The sequence below is a fragment of the Equus asinus genome, chromosome 15, assembly GCF_041296235.1.
Source record: "Equus asinus isolate D_3611 breed Donkey chromosome 15, EquAss-T2T_v2, whole genome shotgun sequence".
NCBI lineage: Eukaryota > Metazoa > Chordata > Mammalia > Perissodactyla > Equidae > Equus > Equus asinus.
This window is the reverse complement of record NC_091804.1, coordinates 28447994-28472190: the sequence shown is the minus strand read 5'-3', so window position 1 is coordinate 28472190 and position 24197 is coordinate 28447994. Positions and strand designations below refer to the sequence as shown.

Here is a 24197-nt window from a genome sequence, read left to right as displayed (position 1 = left end):
GGGACATGGCCCTCCCTGGACAGTGGGTCGGGTGGGCGGTTGCGGGGAGCATCCGCAGCCATGCTAGGGCAGGCGCAGCTTCCATATTTCAGTCGTTCACCCTTTTACCTCCCTCCCTTTTCTCTTCTTGGAGCCTTGGATTTGTTTCTTCATCCAACAAGCATTTATTAGGCACTTAATGTGTGTCTGACCCCGCACTGCTGCTGGGACACAGAGATGTGAAGGAATCCAGGCATGGTCTGGGGCCTTCATCTCTGTGTCCCATCACTCCCGACCCCAGGGCCTAAGCAGGATGAATGAATGAGTGAATGAATGAATGGAGTGGTGATCAGGACAGGGGCTCACTGGGTGATCTAACAGCCCAAAACTGGGGACCATAGCCAGGAGCCTGGGGCTAAACACCTCCAGCAAAAACCCTGACATCAAACTCAAGAGTGAGGTTGTGGGACATTGGGCCAAATCAGATGAAATCAGTGCACAGTGGTGAAGCAGTGATCTGGACGATGCATTCGAACTCCGTGTTTTTTTTGAGCATCTACTGTGGTCCAGCTGCCGGCCCAGGTCCTGTGGCCTTTATTCCTCACAGCAGCCCTCGTGAGGAGGCTGTATCGACCACCTCTTACTGATGACCACACTGAGCCTTCAGATGGGGAAATATCTTGTCCTGGGTCCCATGTCCCTGCTCTGATAGTGGGGTATTTCTCACCCCACTTTGTGGATGGGTAAAGTTGGTGGCCTAGAGAGACCGTGGGAGGCAGGAGGCAGCTTCTGGCTGTCCTCGGAGATCCTCAGGGGCAGAGAGAAGCAGTGGGCAGCGGAGGGAGAGGGAGGCAGGGCTGAATTTCCTTTCTGGCAGTTGTTTTTCCTGACCAGCCTCACTGCCTGCCAAGGGGTCCGTGCCGAGCTGGGCCTGGGCCCAGGCGGAGGACAGAGCCAGGGAGGGCCCTCTTCCCTTCCGGCAGGGAGGAGGTGCCACGGTCATTTCCGAGACTGGCAGGCACGAGGCGCTCGGCAGTCTGCCCCACACATACCTCTTGCTGGCAGAGCGCTGGCCACGCTGGCCCCTCAGCCAGATCCCTGGGGCTCACCCTGACTCAGCCCACACTTGCTTTGTATGACCCTGAGCAAGTCACTTATGCTCTGAGCCTCAGTTTCTTTGCCAGCAAAATGGGGACAGAATTGGGGTGAAGATGCATGAATCTGGCACACGGTATGTATTCAGCAAACGGTAGTGCCCATCCCGCTCAGGGATGGAGTCTAGCTGTGATTTACCAGCTCAGAAGGTAAATTCTTCCTTGTCCCTAGAGGCCCGCTTTCCTGGCCTTTTACCCCCTGCTAGCAGGGGACAAGACAGACGGTGTCCCGGAGGAAGTGGGGTGTTACTGCTGCAGAGTCCTGGAAGCAGGGTTGGAGTGGCAGCTCTGTTAGCTCCTTTCTGCAGGGATGACTTGGGCACCTGCCCAGCCATTGTCATTTGGGGCATGTTTTGTATCCCAGACAATTGGAAACAGGCCTCGGGGTCCCGTTGTGCCCTCCAGCAAGTCGTGCCCCTCTCTGAGCTTCAGCTTCTCGTGGCAGCAGCCCCACTCACGCAGCACCCACTGTGCAGGCGCAGGGCCAAGTCTTCTGGTGCAGTAGCTGGCTCAGTCCTCCTGTCGTGTGCTTGCACCCATTCTGTAGTTAAGGAGACGGAGGCACAGAGTGGGGAGATGATTTGCCCAGGCTCACGTGCTGATCGCTGGCAGAGATGGGGTGGAAATGGCTCTGGGGCTGCCCATCTTGCTCTAGGTTCCCGCTGCAGCTCACTTCCTTCCCTTTAAAATGAGCTTCTGGCCCTGCCACAGGCTCTTCTGAGAATTGGGCAAGAAGGTGGCTGGGAGAGACTTTTGGAAGCGTTAAATGCCCCAGGTAAATGAACAGGCATTCCTAAGAACAGGCAGGCCTTTACAGCTTTCTGCAGGCTGAACTGTGGTATAGAACTGGGAGCACAGGGTGCCTGCGTTTGGGTTTTAATTCTACTACTTCCTGTCTGTGTGACCCTTGGTGAATTACTTGACCTCTCTGTGCCTTGGTTTCCTCATCTACCAAGTGGGGTGATGAGAGAACCATCCGAGGTAAGATCGTCCCTTAGCCTGCTCACGCCCTGCTCATCACCTGCCCTTGCTCAGGTCTCTAAGGACATCTCTGTGCGGCTGCATAAGGAGCTGGAGGCGGTGGAGAAGAAACGGGCGCGGCTGGAGGAGGAGAACGAGGAGCTTCGGCAGCGGCTCATCGAGACTGAGCTGGCCAAGCAAGTGCTGCAAACGGAGCTGGAGCGGCCACGAGAGGTGAGGACCTCTTCTCTCCCGGGCAGGGGCAGGCAGGCATGTGCCAGCTCCACCCACCAGTGTCTCTGAACCTCTGTCTCTGCACGGGTGTGCCTGCCTGGCAGAGCTGTTTTTTCATTCATTCCTCCAGCACACATTTCCTGAGCACCTACTGTGTACACTGTGTCCTGGACACTGCGGACATGATGGTCAATGAAAGACACCTGTTCCTGTTCTCAAGGAGCCCACAGGCTAATGAAGGAGACAGTCAGCCATCAAGGAACCACAGCTGTGGGAGGATTAACTGAGAAAACATGCAACAGTGCCCAACATGGGGCCTGGCCCTCTGTCCTCAGTTTCCTCATCTGTAAATGGGCCAATAATGCCCCAAGTCACTGTGAGGATGAGCTAGGGTAACTCGTGTGGACATGCTCCAGGGGCTGCCATTCGGCCTCAAGTCTGTGCTGGGGCTGGGCCTCTGGTCGGTGTCTCGACATGGATTTCAGGACACTAGACACTTCCTGAATGTGGCCTCCAGGCACCAGCCTCTCTGTCTTTGCTCCTGTGAGTCCCTCCACCTGGCATGTCCTCTCTTCCATCTGCTGTGTGTTAGGTGTACAGTACGTTAGGCACCATGCTGGACCTTTCTCTCAGTAGTTTTCATAAAGGCCAATAACGTCGTGATTGTACCCATTTTATGGATGAGAAAACAGCCCAAGGTCGCACAGAGCCCAGTGGGCTCTGCAGAACGTCAGTTGGAAACCATCAGCCTAGATGACCCTGAAGGGCTGGAATCCTCCAGAATCCAGGGGCCTGTGTTCCAGATGGCTTGAGGTGCCTTCTGACCACAGAGGCCCAGTTGGGCCTCAGCCATCTGGCTGTTCACGAGGTAGCCTAGGATCGTATGTTGTTCTGGAGGCCTCCTCACCTTCCTCGAGGGTAGGCACCCCAGCGTTCCAGGACTGAGATGCCACAGCCCCGAGGCCAGAACAGTCCTTCAGCTGCCCTTCCCACTGGACGTGTTGGTGTGATGTGCCAACAGCTTCTCGGTGTGGACACCGGGCATTTGCTGCTCAGGGCTGCTTCGGAGCCTTATCCCGCTGCAGGGCTGGGTGGGAGGCCCCTCCCTCAGGCAGCTCCTGCCCCCCGTGACCTGGCCTACAATGCAGCGCACCATCTTCACATATCTCATTGCTGCCTCCCTTGTTAGTGGAAAGGGAGACAATTTCAGAAAATGCCTTGGAGGTCAGTGAGTTCCCATCGTAAAGGAAGGGAAACTGAGGCCCAGAGAGGGACAGCTTGTCTGAGCTCTCCCAGCTTTTCCCTGATAGAGATGTGGCTGAGACCCTGAAGCCACTTCCCTTCTCTAAGTCTCAGTTTCTTCATCTGTGACATTAGGATAATAACAGTACCCCACTTATGAGGTTGTTTATGATCATTAATAAGATTGAGTAACCATAGAACACTATGAAAAAGTTAAAAAGAATAAGGTAGTGTGGAATTTCTGAAAAGATTAAACATAGAATTACTATACGAGCCAGCAGTTCCGCTTCTGGATATACACCAAAAAGAACTGAAATCGGGTACCCTGAGTTCATAGCAGCATTACCCACAGTAGCCAAAAGATAAAAGCAACCCAAATGGCCATGGATGGACAAACAAAAAAAAACTGTAGCACGTACATGCAACGGACTATTGGTCAGCCTTAAGAAGGAATGCAATTCCAACACATGCTACAACGTGGATGAACCTTGAAGACATGATGCTGAGTGAGATAAGTCAGTCACAACAGGACAAGTACTATATGACTCCACTTACAGGAGACAGAATAGTCAAATTCATAGAGACAGAAAGTAGCACGGAGATTACCAGGGCCTGGAAGGAGGAGAGAGTGGGGAAGTGGTGTTTAATGGGTACAGAGTTTCAGTTTGGGAAGACGAGAAAGTTCTGGAGATGGATGGTGGTGATGGTTGCACAACAATGTGAGTGTACTTAATACCACTGAATTGTACACTTTAAAATAGATAAAAATGGTTAATTTTGTGTTAAGTATACTTTACCACAATTATAAAGAAAAGAATAAGGTAGATATACATGTACTGACCTGGAAAGATCTCTAAGGTACACAGTGAAGCAGGAAAAGAAGGTTCTAGAACTACACATATTGTGCAGTCCCACTAATTATTTTGAAAAGCCATGCAAAACAAACTGGTTCTGAAGCCCGTATATATATGTGTGCAAATGCACACAAAAGCCTGGAGGAGAATCTGCTGAACTGCGGAGTTAGAAATGGTGGGACTAGGATGGGGAATGACTTTCGCTTTGGATTCTTTCAATGCTGTAGTTAGGTGTTTTTTGGGGGGGAGGGGGTGGATATTATTTGTGAAATTTTAAATGCAGTCAAGCATGTGGAGAGCCCTTTGTGGTGCCTGGCACACAGTAGGTCCTCAAGCAACACTGGTTCACTTCCCCTTTGCAGGTGATGTCAGCAAGGCTGGTCTGACCCTCCCTGACAAGCCCCTTGCTGTCTCAGGATCTGGGCAAGGAGGCGTGGCTCTGTGTTTATTTGCTGATTGCCCTCTCCCTCCTCCCTTTCCTTCCTGATGTGGTTTCTATGGAGACGAGGGTCCCTTAGCAATTCTTCTGCCAGAGCTGCTTGAGGCCCATCATCAAGATCTGCCTTTGCCATCCTGACAGGTTGCTGTGGCGATGCTGCTGCCCTGGCTGGGAACAGGAGCCCCCGGCCTGAGCTGATGTGGTTGCCATGGAGATTGCTGTTGCTAGAGAAGGGCGGATAGCAGCACTAGCCGTGCTCTGTGGTGGCACCGTTGCCCAGCTGGGCTGCTACTCAAGAATCATAACATCAGCCTCCGCCCATCCAGTATCATTCCCTCTTCTTGTATTTTAGGCAGAAGGCCAATGTCAGTGTTGACGTGATGTATTATAATATAGCTGCTGTGTCTGAGTGCTGGCTCTGTACCAGGCACCACACCAAGCATTTTACGTACATCCTCACATTGTGTAACCAACGGCCTCCCAACGTATGTAGTGTTGTTGTCCTGTTTTATAGGTGGACTCTTCTTGGCAATGTTTTCATTCGATATAATCCATATCCTGTAAAATTCACCATTTAAAGTGTACAATTCAGTGGCTTAATATATTCATAACATTGTTCAACCATCACCATTATCTAATTCCAGAACATTTCCATCGTGCCCAAAAGAAACCCCATAACCGTTGCAGTCACTCCCCACTCCCCCTGCCCGCCAGCCCCTGGCAACCACTCATCTACTTTCTGTCTCTATGGATTTGCCTGTTCTGGAAATTTCATACAAATGGAATCATGTAACATACGATCTTTTTTCACTGGCTTCATTCACTTAGTATAATGTTTTCAAAATTTATCTATGTTGAAGTATGTAGCAGTACTTTATTCCTTTTTAAGGCCAGGTATTGTATGGATGGACCACATTTTGTTTATCCATTTATCAGCTGATGGACATTTGGGTTGTTTCCACTTTTTGGTATCATGAATAATGCTGCTGCGAACATCTGTGTACAGGTTTTTGTGTGGACATATGTCTTCACTTCTCTTGGCTATACATTGAGGAGTGGACTTGCTGTATGTGGATGGGACTGGGGAAAGACATCCAGGGATTCTAATCCAGGACTCTCTATTTCCCAAAGCCACACTGACTCTTACAGTGATGGGACCTTCCTAGGACCCTGCTGTGTTTGCAGAACCTCCGAAGAGGCTGCTCATTCCAACAAGTACCTTCTTCTCTGGCACAGGCTTCTCGTCCTGATTCCCACTCTGATGGGGTAGGAAGGGTGCTGACCATGGCTTCAGATCACCTGGGTTCAAATCTTGGTTCTGCTGGCGTCGTGGTGCAGCCTAGCTGCGGTCTGTGTGGTGCAGGGTGAACAGGAACTTGGAGTCATACGGGCCTGAGTTTGAAGCCTGGCTTTGTCACTTATTGGCAAATAACTGTAATGTTGGGCAAATCGTGTAACTGCTCCAGTGCTCAGTTTGTTAGTATCTAAAATGGGAATATTAATGCCTATTCCTCAGAAGTGTTTGTGAGAATTAATCGAGACGAGCAGGTGAAGTGCTTAGCAGAGAATAAAGGCCTGGTAAATACTGGTTATCATTACCCTCACCACCACTACGATGGCTGTGGGTCTGGAGACACATTGACCTTAGTTAAATAGATGTGCCTCTGGCAAGGAGCTCTAGATCGAGCTGCCAGTTGCCCATGGAAAGAGCAGTTTCGTTGCAAATCAGAGCCTGCAGTTGGCAGCATCTGTCCCACTGCCTTTTGATTTGGGGCTCATGTCTAAACCACTCCTTGTTTCCTCCCTCCAGGTGGTCTCCCCCAGCCAGGAGCCACACGGCCTCTCTGTCTAGTAGCTTCAGCTGCTCTGGAGGAAGAATGCCCCAGTCTTTGAGGTGCACCCACACCCCAGGTCCCTGCTAGAGGAAATTTTGCACACACAGCACAGTGTGTGTTTTCAATGAGACCTTTCCAAACATCCCCTCCAAATTTGGTGAAAATCTGCCCAGCTGTTTTGGCAGAAGGTTCATTTTATTCCTTGAAGGTTGGTCTTTGTTTCCTGGCAGCATGAAAGCATGGAAGATGTTAGAGGGCAGGGGACCGCTCCAGAGCTGTGCTCAGGCAGCCTCTCTCTGTGGGCTGAAGGGGTGGGGACACAATCTACTAGTCTCCTGGAGAAGGACAAGGGAGGACATAGCTCGTGCTCCTACTAGGAGCCGTTAGACCAAGGATGCTTGAGGCACCACCCACGCTGCTCAAAGGCGGCCTTGTGAGTTGCTGGTGGGTGGGGTAGTCCCTGCTGCATGCCAGGTCAAAGTGTGCCCTTGGGGTCTGGCACTTGTATTCCTGTTGGTGCCTGAATCCTGTCCTACTCTGCCTAGCCCTGTCCTCCCCAGGCCTGGGGCCAGAACTTCTGCCCCTGGGGCCTCCACAGAGGGGCTCAGACAGGCCTTGGCTCCCTTGAGGGGTACCGCAGCCCCCCAGGCACCTGGCCAGCTGCTGCCCTGCAGAGGGACAGAAGGTCTTGGTGCTCTGTGTGCCTGCCTTGTTTTCCCTCCGGGGCTGCAGAGCATTCTGGGAGCCCAAATGGCTTCCATGAGGTGGGGGAAGGGTCAGTTCCAACCAGAAAAGCCTGGAACCACTCTGCTCCTGACAAGGTTTGTTGCTTTGGCCCCTTTTCTCTGCCCACTGCCCTCTGTTCCTGGGAGCTTCAAGCCTCCCGGGGCTCGCTCTCTGCAGTTAGAAAGGTGTTCAGTGACTTTTCTTGGGGAAAGTACATTTTAAAAACAATGTACTGTGACTTTCCCCCTCCACCCAACAGGTAATATATGCTTAGTAGAGAAAGACCAGCATATACAAGTAAGCCAGAGGGAGAAAAAATTCACCTGGAATCCAATATTCAGAGAGAATTACTCTGAGTAATTACCAAAAATTATTTGGATGGAAGGTGCATATACTTCCAATACGTTTTTCTATTTATGCGCACAAACGTATTGAAATGTATATATGCATTTTTTTTTTTTTTTACTAAAAAAGTAATTTAAGCTCAGTGAAGCAAAAATATCGTTGAAAAGCACGTAAAAGCATGCCTAGCATACTTGCAAGGATGGAAAAAGCAGACTCTAGTTGCATTGGTTGCCTCGGGCAGGAAAACTGGTGACTGGGTTCACTGTGTTCCTTTTAGTACTTTTTGAAGTTTGAACCATGTGAATGTGTAATCCAGAAAATGATAGAAATAATAATAACCGTACATAGAATAAAAGAAGAAAGTCTCTCTTAACCACGTCCCTCAATTCTACTCCTGACTCAGTCTAACTGGTGATTATAGTTTGATTTGTATCTTTTCAGGCCTTTCTCTGTGATCATACAGTGTATATTTCTCTATGATCATACAGTGTATATTTCTCTATGTATTTTGCTTTAATAAAGATGGGATTATATTGTAGATACGGTTTATGTAACATACAGAGTAAGGTCACATGAACATAGACTGTTTTTTTAAATGCTGAATGTTTTGGGGTTTTCTTCTGCCTAAGGTGCTTATTATAAAAATCAAAGATCACAGAGTCAAGTAAACATAGGGAGGAAAGAAAGTCTAAAAGAAAGAGCACCATCTATTTCAGTATTTTAAACACAGAGCCGAAGGTCAAGAAGGAGCTCTAGCCGCCTGTCAGCTGTGGTCACCCTCAGGTTGGGGAGGAGAATGGGTGGGGTGTACACAGGGGGACTTCTGCTTTGTCAGCATTGTAGAGATTACAGTGAGAATGTGTTTTTGTAGATTGATTTTTTTTTACTATTCTGTAATTAAAAAATTTTTTTTAAAGAAAAAATGCTGGAAGACCGCGTGCCCCATCCAAAAAAGAGATGTGGGGAAAGAAAAGTACAAGATCCCTGTATTCTTGTTGTTAACGGCTTGGTGTATATTCTTCAGACCTTCCCCCATCTGCACGTGTGTGCGCACACACATACCCGGCTTATTTTTATGGAAATGGCAACATGCTCTAGGTTTTTTTTTAAATAACAGCTTCATTGAGAGATAACTCACATACCATAGGTTTGTCTTTTTAAAGTATACAGTTCAGTGGTTTCTAGAATATCCAGTTGTACAACCGTCACCACTGTCTCATTCCAGAACATTTTCATCACCCGAAAAAGAAACCCCAGGCAGCAGTCACTGCCTATCCCTCCTCCTCCCTGGCAACCACTCATCTACCTTCTGCCTTTGTGGATTTGCCTGTTCTGGACATTTCACGTAAATGGAATCATATGCTGTGTGGCCTTTTGTGACTGGCTTATTTCACTTAATGTGATGTTTTCAAGGTACATCCATGTTGTAGCATGTGTCAGGACTTCATTCCTTTCTCTGGCCGAATCGTATTCCCTTGGGTGGACATGCTACATTTTGTTTATCCATCCATTGGTTGGTGGACATTTGGGTTGCAGGTTTTGTTTTGTAGGTTTCTTTCTTCCTTAGACTTTACCATGTCAGTGAATCTCACTCCACCTCTGTCCTTTTTAAAAATTATTTTTAAATTTTTTAAATTTATTTTTTATTGTGGTAACATTGGTTTATAACATTACATAAATTTTAGGTGTATGTCATTATATTTCGATTTCTGTGTAGATTACATCATGTTCACCACCCAAAGACTAATTACAGTCCATCACCACACACATGTGCCTAGTCACCCCTTTTGCTCTCCATCCTCCCCTCTTCCCTTCTGGTAAAGACCAATCCGATCTTTGTCTCCATGTGTTTGTTTGTTGTTGTTTTTACCCTCTACTTATGAGTGTGATCATACGATATTTGACTTTCTCCCTCTGACTTATTTCGCTTAGTGTAATACCCTCAAGGTCCATCCATGTTGTCACAAATGGCTGAATTTCATCATTTCTTATGGCTGAGTAGTATTCCATTGTGTATATATACCACATCTTCGTTATCCATTCGTCCCTTGATGGGCATCTTGGTTGCTTCCAAATCTTGGCTATTGAGAATACTGCTGCAATAAACATAGGGGTGCATGTGTCTTTACGCATTTGTGCTATCACGTTCTTTGGATAAATACCCAGCAATAGAATAGCTGGATCGTTTGGTAGTTCTATTCTTAATTTTTTGAGGACTCTCCATCCTGTTTTCCATAGTGGCTGCGGCAGTTTGCACTCCCACCAGCAGTGTATGGGAGTTCCCTTCTCTCTACATCCTCTCCAACGCTTGTTGTTTCCTGTCTCGTTAATTATAGCCATTCTGACGGGTGTGAGGTGATGTCTCATTTTAGTTTTGATTTGCATTTCCCTGATAGTTAATGATGTTGAACATCTTTTCATGTGCCTGTTGGAGAAATGTCTGTTCAGATCTTTTGCCCATTTTTAAATTGGGTTGTTAGTTTTTTTGATGTTGAGATGTATGAGTTCTTTGTATATTTTGGATATTAACCCCTTATCATATAGATGGTTGGCAAATATCTTCTCCCAATTGTTAGGTTATCTTTTCATTTTGTTGATGGTTTCCTTTGCTGTGCAGTAGCTTTTTAGTTTGATGTAGTCGCATTTGTTTATTTTTTCTGTTGTTTGCCTTGCTGGGTCAGACATGCTACTTGACAATATGCTGCTAAGACCGATGTCTAAGAGCATATTGCCTATGTTTTCTTCTGGAAGTTTCATGGTTTCAGGTCTTGTGTATGGTGTAAGATAATGGTCTATTTTCATTCTTTTGCCTGTCGCAGTCCAGTTTTCCCAACACCACGTATTGAAGAGACTTTCCTTTCTCCATTGTATGTTCTTGGCTCCCTTATTCAAAATTAGCTGTCCATAGATGTGTGGGTTTATTTCCAAGCTCTTGATACTGTTCTGTTGATCTGTGTATCTGTTTTTGTGCAAGTACAGTGCTGTTTTGGCTGCTATCACTTTGCACTGTATTTTGAAATCAGGGAGTGTGATACCTCCAGCTTTGTTCTTTTTTCTCAGGATTCCTTTGGCTATTTGGGGTCTTTTGTTGTTCCATATAAATTTTAGGATTCTTTGTTCTATTTCTGTGAAAAATGTTGTTGGAACTTTGACAGGGATTGCACTGAATCTGTAGATTGCTTTAGGAAGTGTGGACATTTTAACTATGTTAATTCTTCCAGTCCGAGATCACAGAATATCTTTCTATTTCTTTGTGTCTTCTTCAGTTTCTTTCAACAGTGTTTTATAGTTTTCAGTGTACAGATCTTTCACCTCTTTGGTTAAGTTTATTCCTAGTATTTTATTCTTTTTGTTGCAATTGTAAATGGGATTGTATTCTTAATTTCTCTTTCTGCTACTTCGTTATTAGTGTATCCCTCTGTCCTTTTTAGTGGCTTTAGGCTTTATATTATCTCATTCATTTATATGTGATGGCTGGGACCTCTCAGTGCCTTTGGAAACCCCTGGCTCCCCTTCCTGCCATCCAACTTGCCTCCTCCAGGGAGTCCACAATGCTTGAAGAGGCTGTGGTCATCTAATCCATAGCTCGGTTTTGTAGATGATAAAATGGAGTTTCAGAGAGAGGAAGGGGTTCACCCAGGATCATAAACTCAGTGTTGGGGGGTTCCCAGAGTTCAGCTCCCAGCTGAGGCCACTCAGCTTGTGCTAAGCAGGCCCAGAGCTGACCATCTGACCTCACCTCCCCACGTGGGGGTCTCCCTCTAAGCCCCCCTTTCCGGGCCCCATTTGTGGGAGGGGCTCTCTGTGGAGGCCTTGTTTGTGCCTCTCACCCCATTCCCTACTCTTTCCTCCTTGCTTTTGAAAGATCCCAGGTCAGCCTTCTCAAATACTGGCTCCCTGCTCTTGGCACCCAGTGTCTGAAATATCAGCCTCAGCCTTCCTGCCTCGTTTGCATTTCAAAAGTTCTCTTTAGGATTTGATCAGGCTTTAAGATATACTTAAGAGCCCAGCTGGAGTCCTTCCCTGGCTTTGTGGTTCCAACCTGGGCTGCCCAGTAGAATCACCTGGGAAGCTATTTAAAAATAGTGATGCCTGGGACCGACCCAGGCCCAATTATATCAGAATCTCTGAGGATGGGACCTTGGGCCGCAGTTTTTTTTTAAGTTCCCCCAGGTAATTCTGATGCCACCCAGGTGGAGAACCCCTGTGCTGGCTCCACTCTGGCCCGCATCCAAGAGGGCACATTTTCTCCTTCCAAGTCTTTGGAACTAGATCAAGAGCTATGTCAAGAACTGGTCCCAGGTCAGCGGTGGATTTGCTGTGAGACCTCTCTTGTGCCCTCAGTAAAGTGGGGCTTGGATTAGATGGGTGGTTCTCACCTTCAGGGATGGGGTGTGAGAGGTGGGGTGGGGAGTGTGTGTATTCAACCACCTGGGAGCATTCTCAAAAAATACCCGCCCAACTTGAAAAGTCAAAAGCAACCTAAGTGTGGTTTTATTCACCACTAACATGAATCACCCCTCTCATGAGAAGAAGTGTTCGATGGACTGAGTGACTTTTTTAAACATGGAGAAACTTCAGGAGTGATTGTTGTTACAGTCCCTCAAATTCCCCTCCACAGGGCTTGTGTCGTTTTGCATTCTTGCCGGTGATATGTCAGGGTACTGTTTCTCCATAGCTTCTCCAGCAGAATATGTTCTCAGATGTTTGGATTTTTGCCAGTCTGATAGGTGAGAAATGGTATCTTGGTGTAGCTTTAATCAGCATTTCTCTATCGTGAATAGAGTGGAGCATCTTCCTGGGGTTGAGAGCCAGTTACCTTTCTCTGCCTGTAAACTATTTTTCATGTCTCTAGCCCATTTTTCTATAGGTTCGTTGGCCTTTTTGTTCTCTATTTTTTGAAGCTCTTTATATATTTAGGATGTCAACCCTTTGTCAGAGTAAAAACTGCATGTTTTTTTCCCAGTTTGTCATTTATGTTTTTACTTTTCTTAGGGTATCTTTTTTTTCCATGTAGAATTTGCTTATCTAATCAAATGTCTTCCCCCTATCACTTCTGGAGTTTTGAATCATGATTATTATGATAGCCTTCTTTTCTTTTTTTGGGGGGGGAAGGTTAGCCCTGAGCTAACATCTGCTGCCAATCCTCCTCTTTTTGCTGAGGAAGACTGGCCCTGAGCTAACATCCATGCTCATCTTCCTCTTCTTTGTATGTGGGATGCCTACCACAGCATGGCTTTTGCCAAGTGGTGTTATGTGCACACTCGGGATCCAAACCAGTGAACCCCGGGCCGCCAAAGCGGAATGTGTACACTTAACCACTGCGCCACTGGGCTGGCCCTATGATAGCCTTATTTTCAATCTGCATGAAAACTTTTACAATTTAAATTGTATGGTTTGTTACACCCATTTTTATTTTGTTTATTAGTATTCCTTCTGAATTAAAGTCCCCGCTAGAAAACTAGTTCCATGAGGACAGGATTCCCTCTGTGATGGAGTTCTGCATGCACAGGCTTATGGAGGAGTCTCCTTGGGAATAACACCATCAGGAATTGAGGCAGAGGGAGAAGCTGAAGTGAGGAGCATTCACACCAATGTCCTCAGCCCATCCCAGGGGAGCCCTGGAGCTGGATGGCCGTTTAGCACTGTTCCAAGTTGAGATGAGGGGGCATGGACCAGTCATTGGATGTGAGCTCCCCCAGGGAGGGCACATGACCTTGGATGAGGTGGCTGCCCTCAGCCAATGGCCATCCTCGGGAGGGGGACTCAGTTTGGGGTCTTCGCTGGGTGAATGAGTGCCCCAGTCCTGAAGAGGGGTCTGGGCAGAGCACCACAGCATCCTCCCCAAGTACCATGTCTGTCCTTGTCCCTGCTGTGTACTCTACACCTCACTATGCCTGGCACATAATAGGTGCTCAGGAAATCTTTCGTGAATGAGTGAAAGACAAACAAGAAGAGAAACCTAGATTTCTGGTTCTTGGCTCAGGCCAACTGGATCACAATGTGGGGGTGGGAGGGAGGAGAGGGCCCCCGGGCAGGTGTTTTCAGAATCATCTCAAGTGCTTCTGGCCTGTTCCCCATGTGCAGCCCACTGAGTGGTCTTGAGAGCTCCTCCTGCTCAGCAGTTGGTGCTGGTCAAGGCCTGGGCTGGGGTGGGCTGGGCAGGGCTGGGCTGGGCTGGGCAGGGGACCCTCGGTGGAGCCCTAGGCATCTCACTGCTCTTTGGATGCACATCACCGTCATGAGCTTCCAGTTCAGTTTCTTAATCTTCCTCCAGCATTCCTTGAAGAAAAGAGGAACCCGCTCCCTGGGGAAGACAGACAAGAAGCCTTCGGTGCAGGTACTGCCTGGCAGCCCCCACCGCCCCCGGTGCAGACCCCAATGGCAGGTTTTAGTCTTAAGGCCCGAGGCCTAACTCCAAGTGGCCTGAGGAGTCCCCAGAGGTGCCCACCCCTCCCCAACCTCTACCCCATGCTCCCCTTGTTCATTTTCTTAGCTTTGCTGGCCACTTCACTTCCCAAAACCATGCCCTGAGCCGATGGTTCTCAGGCTCGGGTAGATAAAGTGCTGTATGTAGACAGGCCAGGCCTGGAATCCAGTTAGCCTCTAGTGGTACTGGATTGTCAGGGTGCCAGGCACTTTTCATACATTATCTCATTTAATCCTCCCCATGGCTGGTTGAGGAAGGAGTGTTATTACCCCATTTTATGGGTGAGCAAACTGTAGTATTAATGGTAGTTGGTGGCAGTAGCAGCAATAGTCACCCTGGCAGAATGTCACCTACTCCAGGAAGCCCTCCTGGACTTCCCAGGCTATGTGTGGTGCTCCATCCTTGGTGCAATATTCATGTCCCCCTCTCTGCTTCTGCTCTGAACCCCCAACTCCTTGAGGGTCAGGGCTGTGGCTGATTCACTCCTGTGTCCCCAGCACATAGTTAGTGCTCCCGGGAATGCTACGGCTGGTATTGGGCCCCCAACACTAAGCGTCTTGGGTTGTGTCTGTCCTTGTGCCCATTGGTTCCAGGAGGACAGCGCAGACCTGAAGTGCCAGCTGCACTTTGCAAAGGAGGAGTCAGCCCTCATGTGCAAGAAGCTTACCAAGCTAGCCAAGGAGAACGACAGCATGAAGGAGGAGCTGCTCAAGTACCGCTCGCTCTACGGCGATCTGGACAGTGCCCTGTCGGCTGAGGAGCTGGCTGATGCGCCCCACTCGCGGGAGACCGAGCTGAAGGTGCATCTGAAGCTGGTGGAGGAGGAAGCCAACCTGCTGAGCCGCCGCATCGTGGAGCTGGAGGTGGAGAACCGGGGCCTGCGGGCCGAGATGGACGACATGAAGGATCATGGTGGTGGCTGTGGGGGCCCGGAGGCACGCCTGGCCTTCGCCATGGGGGGCAGCGAGTGCGGGGAGAGCCTGGCAGAGCTGCGGCGGCACCTGCAGTTCGTGGAGGAGGAGGCGGAGCTGCTCCGGCGCTCCTCTGCCGAGCTTGAGGACCAGAACAAGCTGCTGCTGACCGAGCTGGCCAAGTACCGCTCGGAGCACGAGCTGGACGTGACGCTGTCGGAGGACAGCTGCTCCGTGCTCAGCGAGCCCTCGCAGGAGGAGCTGGCGGCTGCCAAACTGCAGATCGGTGAGCTCAGTGGCAAGGTCAAGAAGCTCCAGTATGAGAACCGCGTGCTGCTCTCCAACCTCCAGCGCTGTGATCTTGCCTCCTGCCAGAGCACGCGGCCGATGCTGGAGACGGATGCCGAGGCAGGCGACTCTGCCCAGTGCGTGCCCACTGCCCTGGACGAGGCCCACGGACCCCATGCTGCCCGGCTCTGCAGAGCCAGGGAGGCTGAGGCGCTGCCTGGACTAAGGGAGCAGGCAGCCCTGGTCAGCAAGGCCATCGACGTCCTGGTGGCTGATGCCAATGGCTTCTCAGCTGGCCTCCGCCTGTATCTGGACAATGAGTGTGCTGACTTTCGGCTGCATGAGGCCCCTGACAACAGCGAGGGTCCCAGGGACACCAAGCTCATCCATGCCATCCTGGTGCGGCTGAGCATGCTCCAGCAGGAGCTCAATGCCTTCACACGGAAGGCGGACATGGTCCTCGGGAGTTCTGCCAAGGAGCAGCCAGAGCCCTTCTCATCACTGCCCTCCTTGGGCTCCCAGGGACCTTCCAAGGAGATTCTCCGGGCCAAAGACCTTGGCTCAGACTTCCAGGTAAGATGTCCCAGTCACAGGCCCTATTACTTTTATTTTCAGTGAGGAAGATTGACCCTGAGCTAACATCTGTTGCTAATCTTCCACTTTTTGCTTGAGGAAGATTGTCGCTAAGCTAACCTCTGTGCCAGTCTACCCCTAGTTGGTATGTGCAAATGCCTGGTTCACTTATTTACTGTCCATAGATACAGGGGTTGGTTCCGAGGCCCTATCTTTTTGTCCAGTTGTTCTTTCTTCTTTTCTTGTTTCTTTTGTGATTTTGTTTTTTAAAACGAGTATTATTAAAAAAAAAAAAGTTTCGCTCAGGTCCTGTGCGAAGGCAAGAAACTTGGCTTTCTAAACATAATGAACTTCCAGCCTTGATGTCAGTAAAATCTAACTTAGAAAAATGAAAATAGCAAATGCACTTGTCCTGAAAAAAGGCCTTATTGCCAAAGTAGTCTGTAACCATTCGAAGAGTTTCAGAAGTGCCTGAAGTAGAAAGATGAAGCCTCCTCCTCGCGGCTTCCCACTCCCTGAGGTACCGCTGGTGACAACTGGAGCAGCGCTGGCCAATATGGTGGCTGCTAGCCACGTGTGGCTACTTAAATTTAAATCAATAAAAATTACATACAATTGAAAATTGAGCCACATTTCAAGTGCTCAGTAGTTGCGTGTGTCAAGTAGTGGAGATGTAGAATATTTCATCATCACAGCATGCTCTTCTAAATCTTTCTCTACATATACTCTCATATATTTGTTTTTTTCACCCAAATTGTCTTATGTTATAACTGTCACCACACAACTGATTTTTCTCGTGTAATGTGTCTATTTGCTCATTTACTTATGATGGTGTGCTTATAGTTCATATACTTTTTGTGCTCAGGCTGGAGGTGCCATGGTGAGCAAAAACAGATAGGATTCCTGCCCCCCACCCTATAGAGTGGGGAAGAGAGATGTTCCTCAAAATATTGTGCAATGAATGTGAAATTATAAACTGAGATGGGGGCTCTGAAGGAAAGGTACTTGGTTCTATGAACAAAGAACTTGACCCTGGGTCAGAGAAGAACTCTGAGCTGACCTGAGATCTGAAGGATGGGAAACAGTGTTCTGAGCAGAGGGAACAGCCTGTGTGAATTCATCACGGCCAGAAGGAGCGCGGTGTGTCCAGGGACTAAGAGAAGGTGCGAGGCTGGACTGCAGAGAACACTGGGAGGTTTGACCTTCACCCTGAGAGCAATGGGAGGGTCTTTCCATGTCTATCCAGAGAGATTTAGCTCTTTTTCACAACTGCACAGTGTAATTGTGCCAGTATTTCTTTACCCAGTGTCCTGTTGATCTGGCTTCATCTTGCTTTTCTAAGTGGGCAGACTGCCCCATGTTAGGTCGCCCTCTTGGTTCTCAGGTAGGAATGAGCTGGGGCTGCACATGTGGTAGGACAGTTGAGGCTGCCTCAGAGGGTTTGTGTACAAGACAGACATGCACAGAATCGGTGTTTTCACTCTCTGCTTACCTCGTCATTCATCCTCTCAACAGACGTCCACCGAGTGCTTGCACTGCCCTAGCCAGGGCTGGGTCTGGGCTCCTGAGGTGAATCCACCTACGTCCCAGCCCTCAGTGGGGTCATCAGAGCCTCTTATGGAGCCCAGAGGCCTGGGTTGGGGGCTGCTCCTGGGACCCCTGGGGCCCGTCCCCATAGTTACCTTTGGTCTCTTCTGCCTGTGCCTCTGGGTGCAGCCGCCTGACTTCAGGGACCTGCCGGAATGGGAGCCCAGGATACGAGAAGCCTTCCGCACTGGTGACTTGGACTCCAAGCCTGACCCCAGCCGGAGCTTCAGGCCTTACCGAGCTGAAGACAATGACTCCTACGCCTCTGAGGTGGGCCTAGGCCTGAGCAGGCAGGTGGGTGGGTAGGAGGAGAGAGGCTGGGGCTTCCCAAAAGCAGAGTGATCCGTGGGGAATCTTAGGTGGTGGTGATATGGGTTTCAAGTATTCCATTTGGTTCCAAGCTTCCTGGAAGGCAGGGCAAAAAGGGAAACAAGGAAGTTTGGGCCTTTCTCTTGGCCTGATAAAAAGAAGCTTATAAACTCATTTGAAAAAATTGAATTTTTTTCTTATACTAAATTCCACTGGGGATTCAATAATTTACGTCATTTAATGGAACCACTAATTTATGTAGCAGTTGGCAGCAGTCTCCACAGTCAGGCTGACTGGGTTCAAATTGTGGATCCACTATAAACTGGCTGTTAGATCTTAGATAAGTCACTTTATCTCTCTGATCCTCAGTTTCTCACCTTTAAAATAAAAGTGATCCCTCATAGGATTGTTGAAAGGATTAAATGCATGAAAAGCCTTAGCTTCACACCTTTTTCATTTTGGATGAGGATGAGGAAGATGATGATGACACATCACTGGGCCTCAAGGGACCTACCACTGTGGCTGTGGCCTTGGACATGTTCTCACTTTCTGGCTGCAGCTCGCCCATCTGTAACGTGGGAGGATTAGAGTCAGTGTAGCTGGAGAAGAATTGCTAGGATTCTCTGGTCCTTCAGGAATTCTGGGTGGTTCTGAGCTCCTCCCAAGCCTATTGAGCCCCGCCCCAGCTCTTCATAATGAACCTGAAGCAAGAAAAGGCTCCTATGGACTGGATGGGGCCTCCCTGAGATTCCTCAACCATGGAGACCCCTGTGTGTACCCCGACCTGAGCACCCTTTGCTTCTGAGCATCCCTGGGAAGGCAACTTTGTGGTCCCAGGATGGCCAGTCTGCAACTGTGCAGGGGGAGAAGCTCCCTTGAAGCTGATGGATCAAACTGTCTAAGTGGTCTGAGTTTCTTAGCAGCCATGGCAAAAAGGGGAAAAATCATGTGACACTTAGTTCTCCTTTTCTGAGGAAAGGAAATAGGCCAGCTCATCTGTGGAGAAAATAATTTCCGTTGTGTGTTCAATTAGTTTCATTCAACCACTCTTTATTGAGCAGTTACATTTTTTTTCTTTTTTTGAGGAAGATTAGCCCTGAGCTAACTACTGCCAATCCTCTTCTTTTTGCTGAGGAAGACTGGCCCTGAGCTAACATCCATGCCCATCTTCCTCTGTTTTATATGTGGGATGCCTACCACAGCATGGCTTTTGCCAAGCGGTGCCATGTCCACACCCGGGATCCGAACCGGCGAACCCCGGGACGCCGGAAGGCAGAACGTGCACACTTAACCGCTGCACCACCAGGCTGGCCCTGAGCAGTTACATTTTGCCAGGCACTGTGTTGGGCACTGAGTTCAAGGAGAACATCAGATGTAACAGATAGTATCTCACGCTGTAAGAATTTTTAGTACAAAACAGACTTATAAGATAAACCTCAAGTCAGAGTGCCTTCCATTGCCAAATTTCCATGGTATTGGCCAGATAATAAATGTTTGCGTTTTTTTCGCAGAGGGACATCTTGCCATGCCCGGGAAGGTTTTATGTAGGAGTTGGAACTGACGTTTCCTTTTTTTTTCCTGCTTAACATGACAGCATAAAAATTTCCCTCTGTTACTAGAAATAGTTAAAAAAAATTTTTAATTGAAGTATAGCATATGTACAGAAAAGTGCTCATATTGTAAGTGCACGCCTCAAATAATTTCACAAACCGAACACTCCTGTGTAATCAGCAAGCACATCAATAAACAGCATGACCTGCTCCTGGGAGCCCCCTGTGTCCCCTTCTGGTCACCTCTTTTAACAGAGTAGATTAGTTTTGCCTGTTTAGCTACAAATACTTAAAACACAACTTCACTGAAAATATAGTTTTATGGTCTTTTTCTTAAAGATTTTATTAATAGTCATTATAGACAAATAACTACAACAAAATCCCTAGGCAGTATTGTATAAAGATATAAAGAAGAGAGTCAAGATCACAAGATCATCACATAGGTAACCACTGTTAACATTTAGTGTGTGTGTGTCCATGTCCTTTATGTTCTTCTATTGAGGTGTATATCTTTTGTTTTCATTTGTTATTGAAGTATAATATAATAATATACATACAATAGAGGAAACTATCCTTAAGTGTACAGTTGAATAGATTTTTATATATCTATAGACCTATTAAACACGTATATTCATCCCCATCATTTATCATCTAAGTTGTTTGTAAATTTTTGCAATTATAAACAATGAGACAATATCTTTGTGGATCAAGCTTAGTTTTCACAGTATATTATTTTCTTCTAATAAATTGCAAAGAGAGAAGTTATCAAGTTAAAATGATAATAGCTAGATTGGATGTGCACTGTTTTGTTTAATTGTCGTGACAGCCCACGGAGGTGGGGACAGCCATGGTGCCCCATTCGTACTTGGAGGACAGCTCGGGTCCGACTTACTGCCGTTGCTACCCTACTGCTCTCGTTCTTTGCCGGCCGCCCCTGTCCTCCTCCTGGTCGCTCCCTCCTCATTATCTGTGTCCCTCATCCCTACCCCAGATCAAGGAGCTGCAGCTGGTGCTGGCCGAGGCCCACGACAGCCTTCGGGGGTTGCAAGAGCAGCTCTCCCAGGAGCGGCAGCTCCGGAAAGAGGAGGCCGACACCTTCAACCAGAAGATGGTCCAGGTGGGTGGTGCCCAGTGCCCTCCCTGCACCTACTCCCACCCCTCTTCCCTGAACTGAAGGCAGAAACCTTAGATGTCCACGGGTCTTCAGAAGGCAAGAATGTCAGGGAAACTCAAATCTTCCCGTCCCTTGTGATCGTGGGGTGTTACTGTGCTTGTGATTGTGTATTAGCTGCACTGGGCTGGCATTCTGGGCTTGTCATTGACTGGCTGTTTGGCCTCAGGCCAATCCTTTCTCCTCTCTGGGCCTCAGTTGCCCATCTATGAAAAATTGCCCCCGTCAGAGCTGAAAACTTATAGCAGAAAGGCCATAGGCTTGGCTGGTAATCAAGTTGATACTCCTGCTAAAGAAAGCATTTATTAAGCCCTTACTGTATGTCAGGGCTGTGCAATGCGCTTTCCACACATTATGTCCTTTAATTCTCGTGTCTTCCCCTATGTGGTGTCCCCATTTTACAAATGGGGAAACTGATGCCCAGGGAGCCGAAGTGCTTTGCCCAGGGTTGCACATCCAGGGCGAGGTGGGGCTGGGGTTCTAACCCAGGTCTCTGGCTCCCTCGTAGCCGTGACAGTGCCTTGCTTCCTAGGATAGTGCATATTCTCAGCCTTCCTCACTCCGAGCATGCCCTTTGCTCTCCACGTGAGTCACCCCTCCCTGCCATCATTGCTCACCCTCAGGTTCCTCATTAAATGTGAGCGTTCATGTGAAACACTGACACCCAGTACGTGCTTATTATGTGATGTCATGGTTTTTGTAATCAGAGCCGGGTTCAAACCCAAGCTCTTCCACTGATTCGTATCTGTGATCGCTACTGCTTTTCTGAGTTTCTCTTCCCTGGAGTGGCAGAGGGCACTGTTTATCTCAACAGAACGAGCTTCTAGTAGTGGAATCCCTGGCAGGGATCACCAACAGGCACCACCCACATTTTCCTCTCTGCCCTGGTGTGAGGCCTGGAATGGGGTGGGGTAGCGCCCCCTAAGACAGCTGGGGTTTCTCATGCTCTTGTCCCCCTCACAGCTGAAGGAGGACCAGCAGAGGGCGCTCCTGAGGCGGGAGTTTGAGCTGCAGAGTCTGAGCCTCCAGCGGAGGCTGGAGCAGAAATTCTGGAGCCAGGAGAAGAACATGCTGGTGCAGGAGTCCCAGCAGTTTAAGCACAACTTCCTGCTGCTCTTCATGAAGCTCAGGTGGTTCCTCAAGCGCTGGCGGCAGGGCAAGGTTTTGCCCAGCGAGGGAGATGACTTCCTTGAGGTATGGGTCCCCTGGGACTGGGTCTGGGGTAGGGGTGAGGTGGGGGAGAGAGAACCGGAGGGACACCCAGCTGTCGTTGACACAACCCCAAGGTTCATATTTGAGCCATCCGCTTGCAGGCTTCCATCCCTGCATCCATTCACTCATTCAGCGTCTGTTGAGAACCAGCTCTTTACTGGGCTCTGTGGCAGGTGCTGGGGATACCGTGGTGAAGAAGACAGCCTTGGTCCTGGCCTCACCAGGAGAAAGTCTCTTGGGGGGCTGGTAGGTCTTTAACACCTAAAACTTGTTGGTTTCTCTTTTTAACAAAGCTCAGAGTCTTCAGCGGGCAACAGTATCTAAATGAATTTAATAATCTAGTTTTGTTGCCATCGCATTATATGCAATATAGTATATATTAATGTTTTTTTATTTTATTCTTTTAAGGTATAAGTTGCATACAGTAAAGTGCAGACATCTCAAGTGTACAGCTGATGAAGTTTTACAGTGTACACCCGTATAGCCCCCCCCAGATCACAGTAAAGCACATTTCCCTTGTGCCCCAGTCAGTATGCCCATGCCAGCGCTCAGCACTATTCGGACTCCATACACCATGGGTTAGTTTTGTTTACCCTAGAACTTCATATAAGTGCGTGTAGTCTTTTGTGCCTGCTTCTTTTGCTCTGTATAATTTTTTGAGATTCATCCATGTTTTGCATGTGGAAGTACTTCATTCTTTTTTATTGCTGTTTATTTTTGACTTATGAATATACCTATTTTTTCTAATGTTACCTTTGATTTATGGCAATGGGTACTGGCTTTCCATTTTTAGTAATAATATCAACTTCCTTTTTTAGATATGTTTATTTAACTACGAAGAGTAGGTTGACTTATAACACTAACAATGGTGCAGGTAGTAGGGGATGTGGCTTTGGGAATGTGTGCAGCTTGGGAAGGGCTCCCGTGGCCCTTTTTCCCTCAGTCTGTGCAGGACCCTTGTCGTTCCTCAAAGCCCCTGCCTCCGTCAGTAGCACGTTAACACTGCTAGGAGAAGGGGGCCTGTAAGGGTGTCACACCTCAGTCACACCCACCTGCGCTGGCACCACTCACCTTGGCCTTGGCCTTTTAGGTGCAGGTGTCTCTGGTCTAACCCAGGCTTGGCCCTCCTCTGGCTGAAGCTACTCTTTCCAGAGCCGATGGGGCCCACTGGCACTTCCTAAGTCCCCAGGTACCCTGTCAGGGGTCCCCCAGAGCAGCCCGAATGGCCCAGGAGCAGGGGGTGATGGTTAGACCTGAATCTGTAGCAAAAGTCCCCTCCCCCCACCCCCAGAGGGGCTTACAGTTCTTCTCCCAGGCCACCCTGGCCTCTTGGGAGAGTCACTGACCATTATTAAATGGACCCACTCCCTCTGCCCTTGCCCTGGAATATCTGACACAGAGGTGCCCCCATGAGAAGCAGCTCAGAAGCCCAGCCTGGCTGCCCCTTGAGCATCACCCTTTGTGACACCTGGGGCCTCCCATTTGAAGCCACTGCCTGCTCTCTCTCATGGCATTTGAAAACATGGGACTTGCCTCTCCTGTTTGGCAGTCCCACACGGGCCTCGGGATGACTTTTAAGTTTATAGTTCAGTGGCATTAAGTATAGTCACATTGTTGTGCAACCATGTCCACCATCCATCTCCAGAACTCTTTTCATTTTGTAAAACTGAAACTCTGTACCTGTTAAACACTAACTCCACATCCCCTTCTCCCCCAAGTCTCTGGTAACCACCATTCCACTTTCTTTTTTTTTGAGGAAGGTTAGCCCTGAGCTAACATCCACTGCCAATCCTCCTCTTTTTGCTTAGGAAGACTGGCCCTGAGCTAACATCTGTGCCCATCTTTCTCTATTTTATATGTGGGACGCCTGCCACAGCATGGCTTGATAAGTGGTGCATAGGTCTGTGCCTGGGATCCGAACTGGTGAACCCCAGGCCACCGAAGTGGAGCACACTGAACTTAACCACTGTGCTACCAGGCCAGCCCCATCTACTTTCTGTCTCTGTGAATTTGATTACTCTCAGTACCTCATATAAGTGGAATCATACAGTATTTGCCCTTTTGTGCCTGGCTTATTCCACTTAGCATACTGTCTTCAGTGTTCATCCATGTTGTAACATATTGCAGAATTTCCTTCTTTTTTAAGGCTGAATAATATTCCATTGTGTGTATATGCTGCATTTTATTTCAGCTTTATTGATGGGTAATTGACATATAGAGTTGTATATATTTAAGGTGTACAACTTGATGTTTTGATATATATATACATTGTGAAATGATCACCTCAATCAAGCAAATTAACATATCCATCACTTCACATAGTTACCATTTCCTTTCTTCCTTCCTTCTTTCCTTTGTGGGAAGAACACTTAAGATTTACTCTCTTAGCAAATTTCAA

General features: G+C 48.3%; 1 protein-coding gene across 1 annotated transcript in view; it reads left to right on the top strand.

The window, feature by feature from the left end:
* Window positions 1-24197, top strand: part of MTCL2 (microtubule crosslinking factor 2) — a 71972-nt gene that overhangs the window by 26661 nt on the left and 21114 nt on the right. Inside the window, exons 3-8 of the mRNA XM_014847156.3 lie at window positions 2169-2327; window positions 14046-14108; window positions 14792-15970; window positions 17687-17827; window positions 20408-20533; window positions 21551-21781. Of these exons, the coding sequence (XP_014702642.3) occupies window positions 2169-2327; window positions 14046-14108; window positions 14792-15970; window positions 17687-17827; window positions 20408-20533; window positions 21551-21781 (1899 nt within the window). The remainder of the gene's footprint in view (window positions 1-2168; window positions 2328-14045; window positions 14109-14791; window positions 15971-17686; window positions 17828-20407; window positions 20534-21550; window positions 21782-24197) is intronic.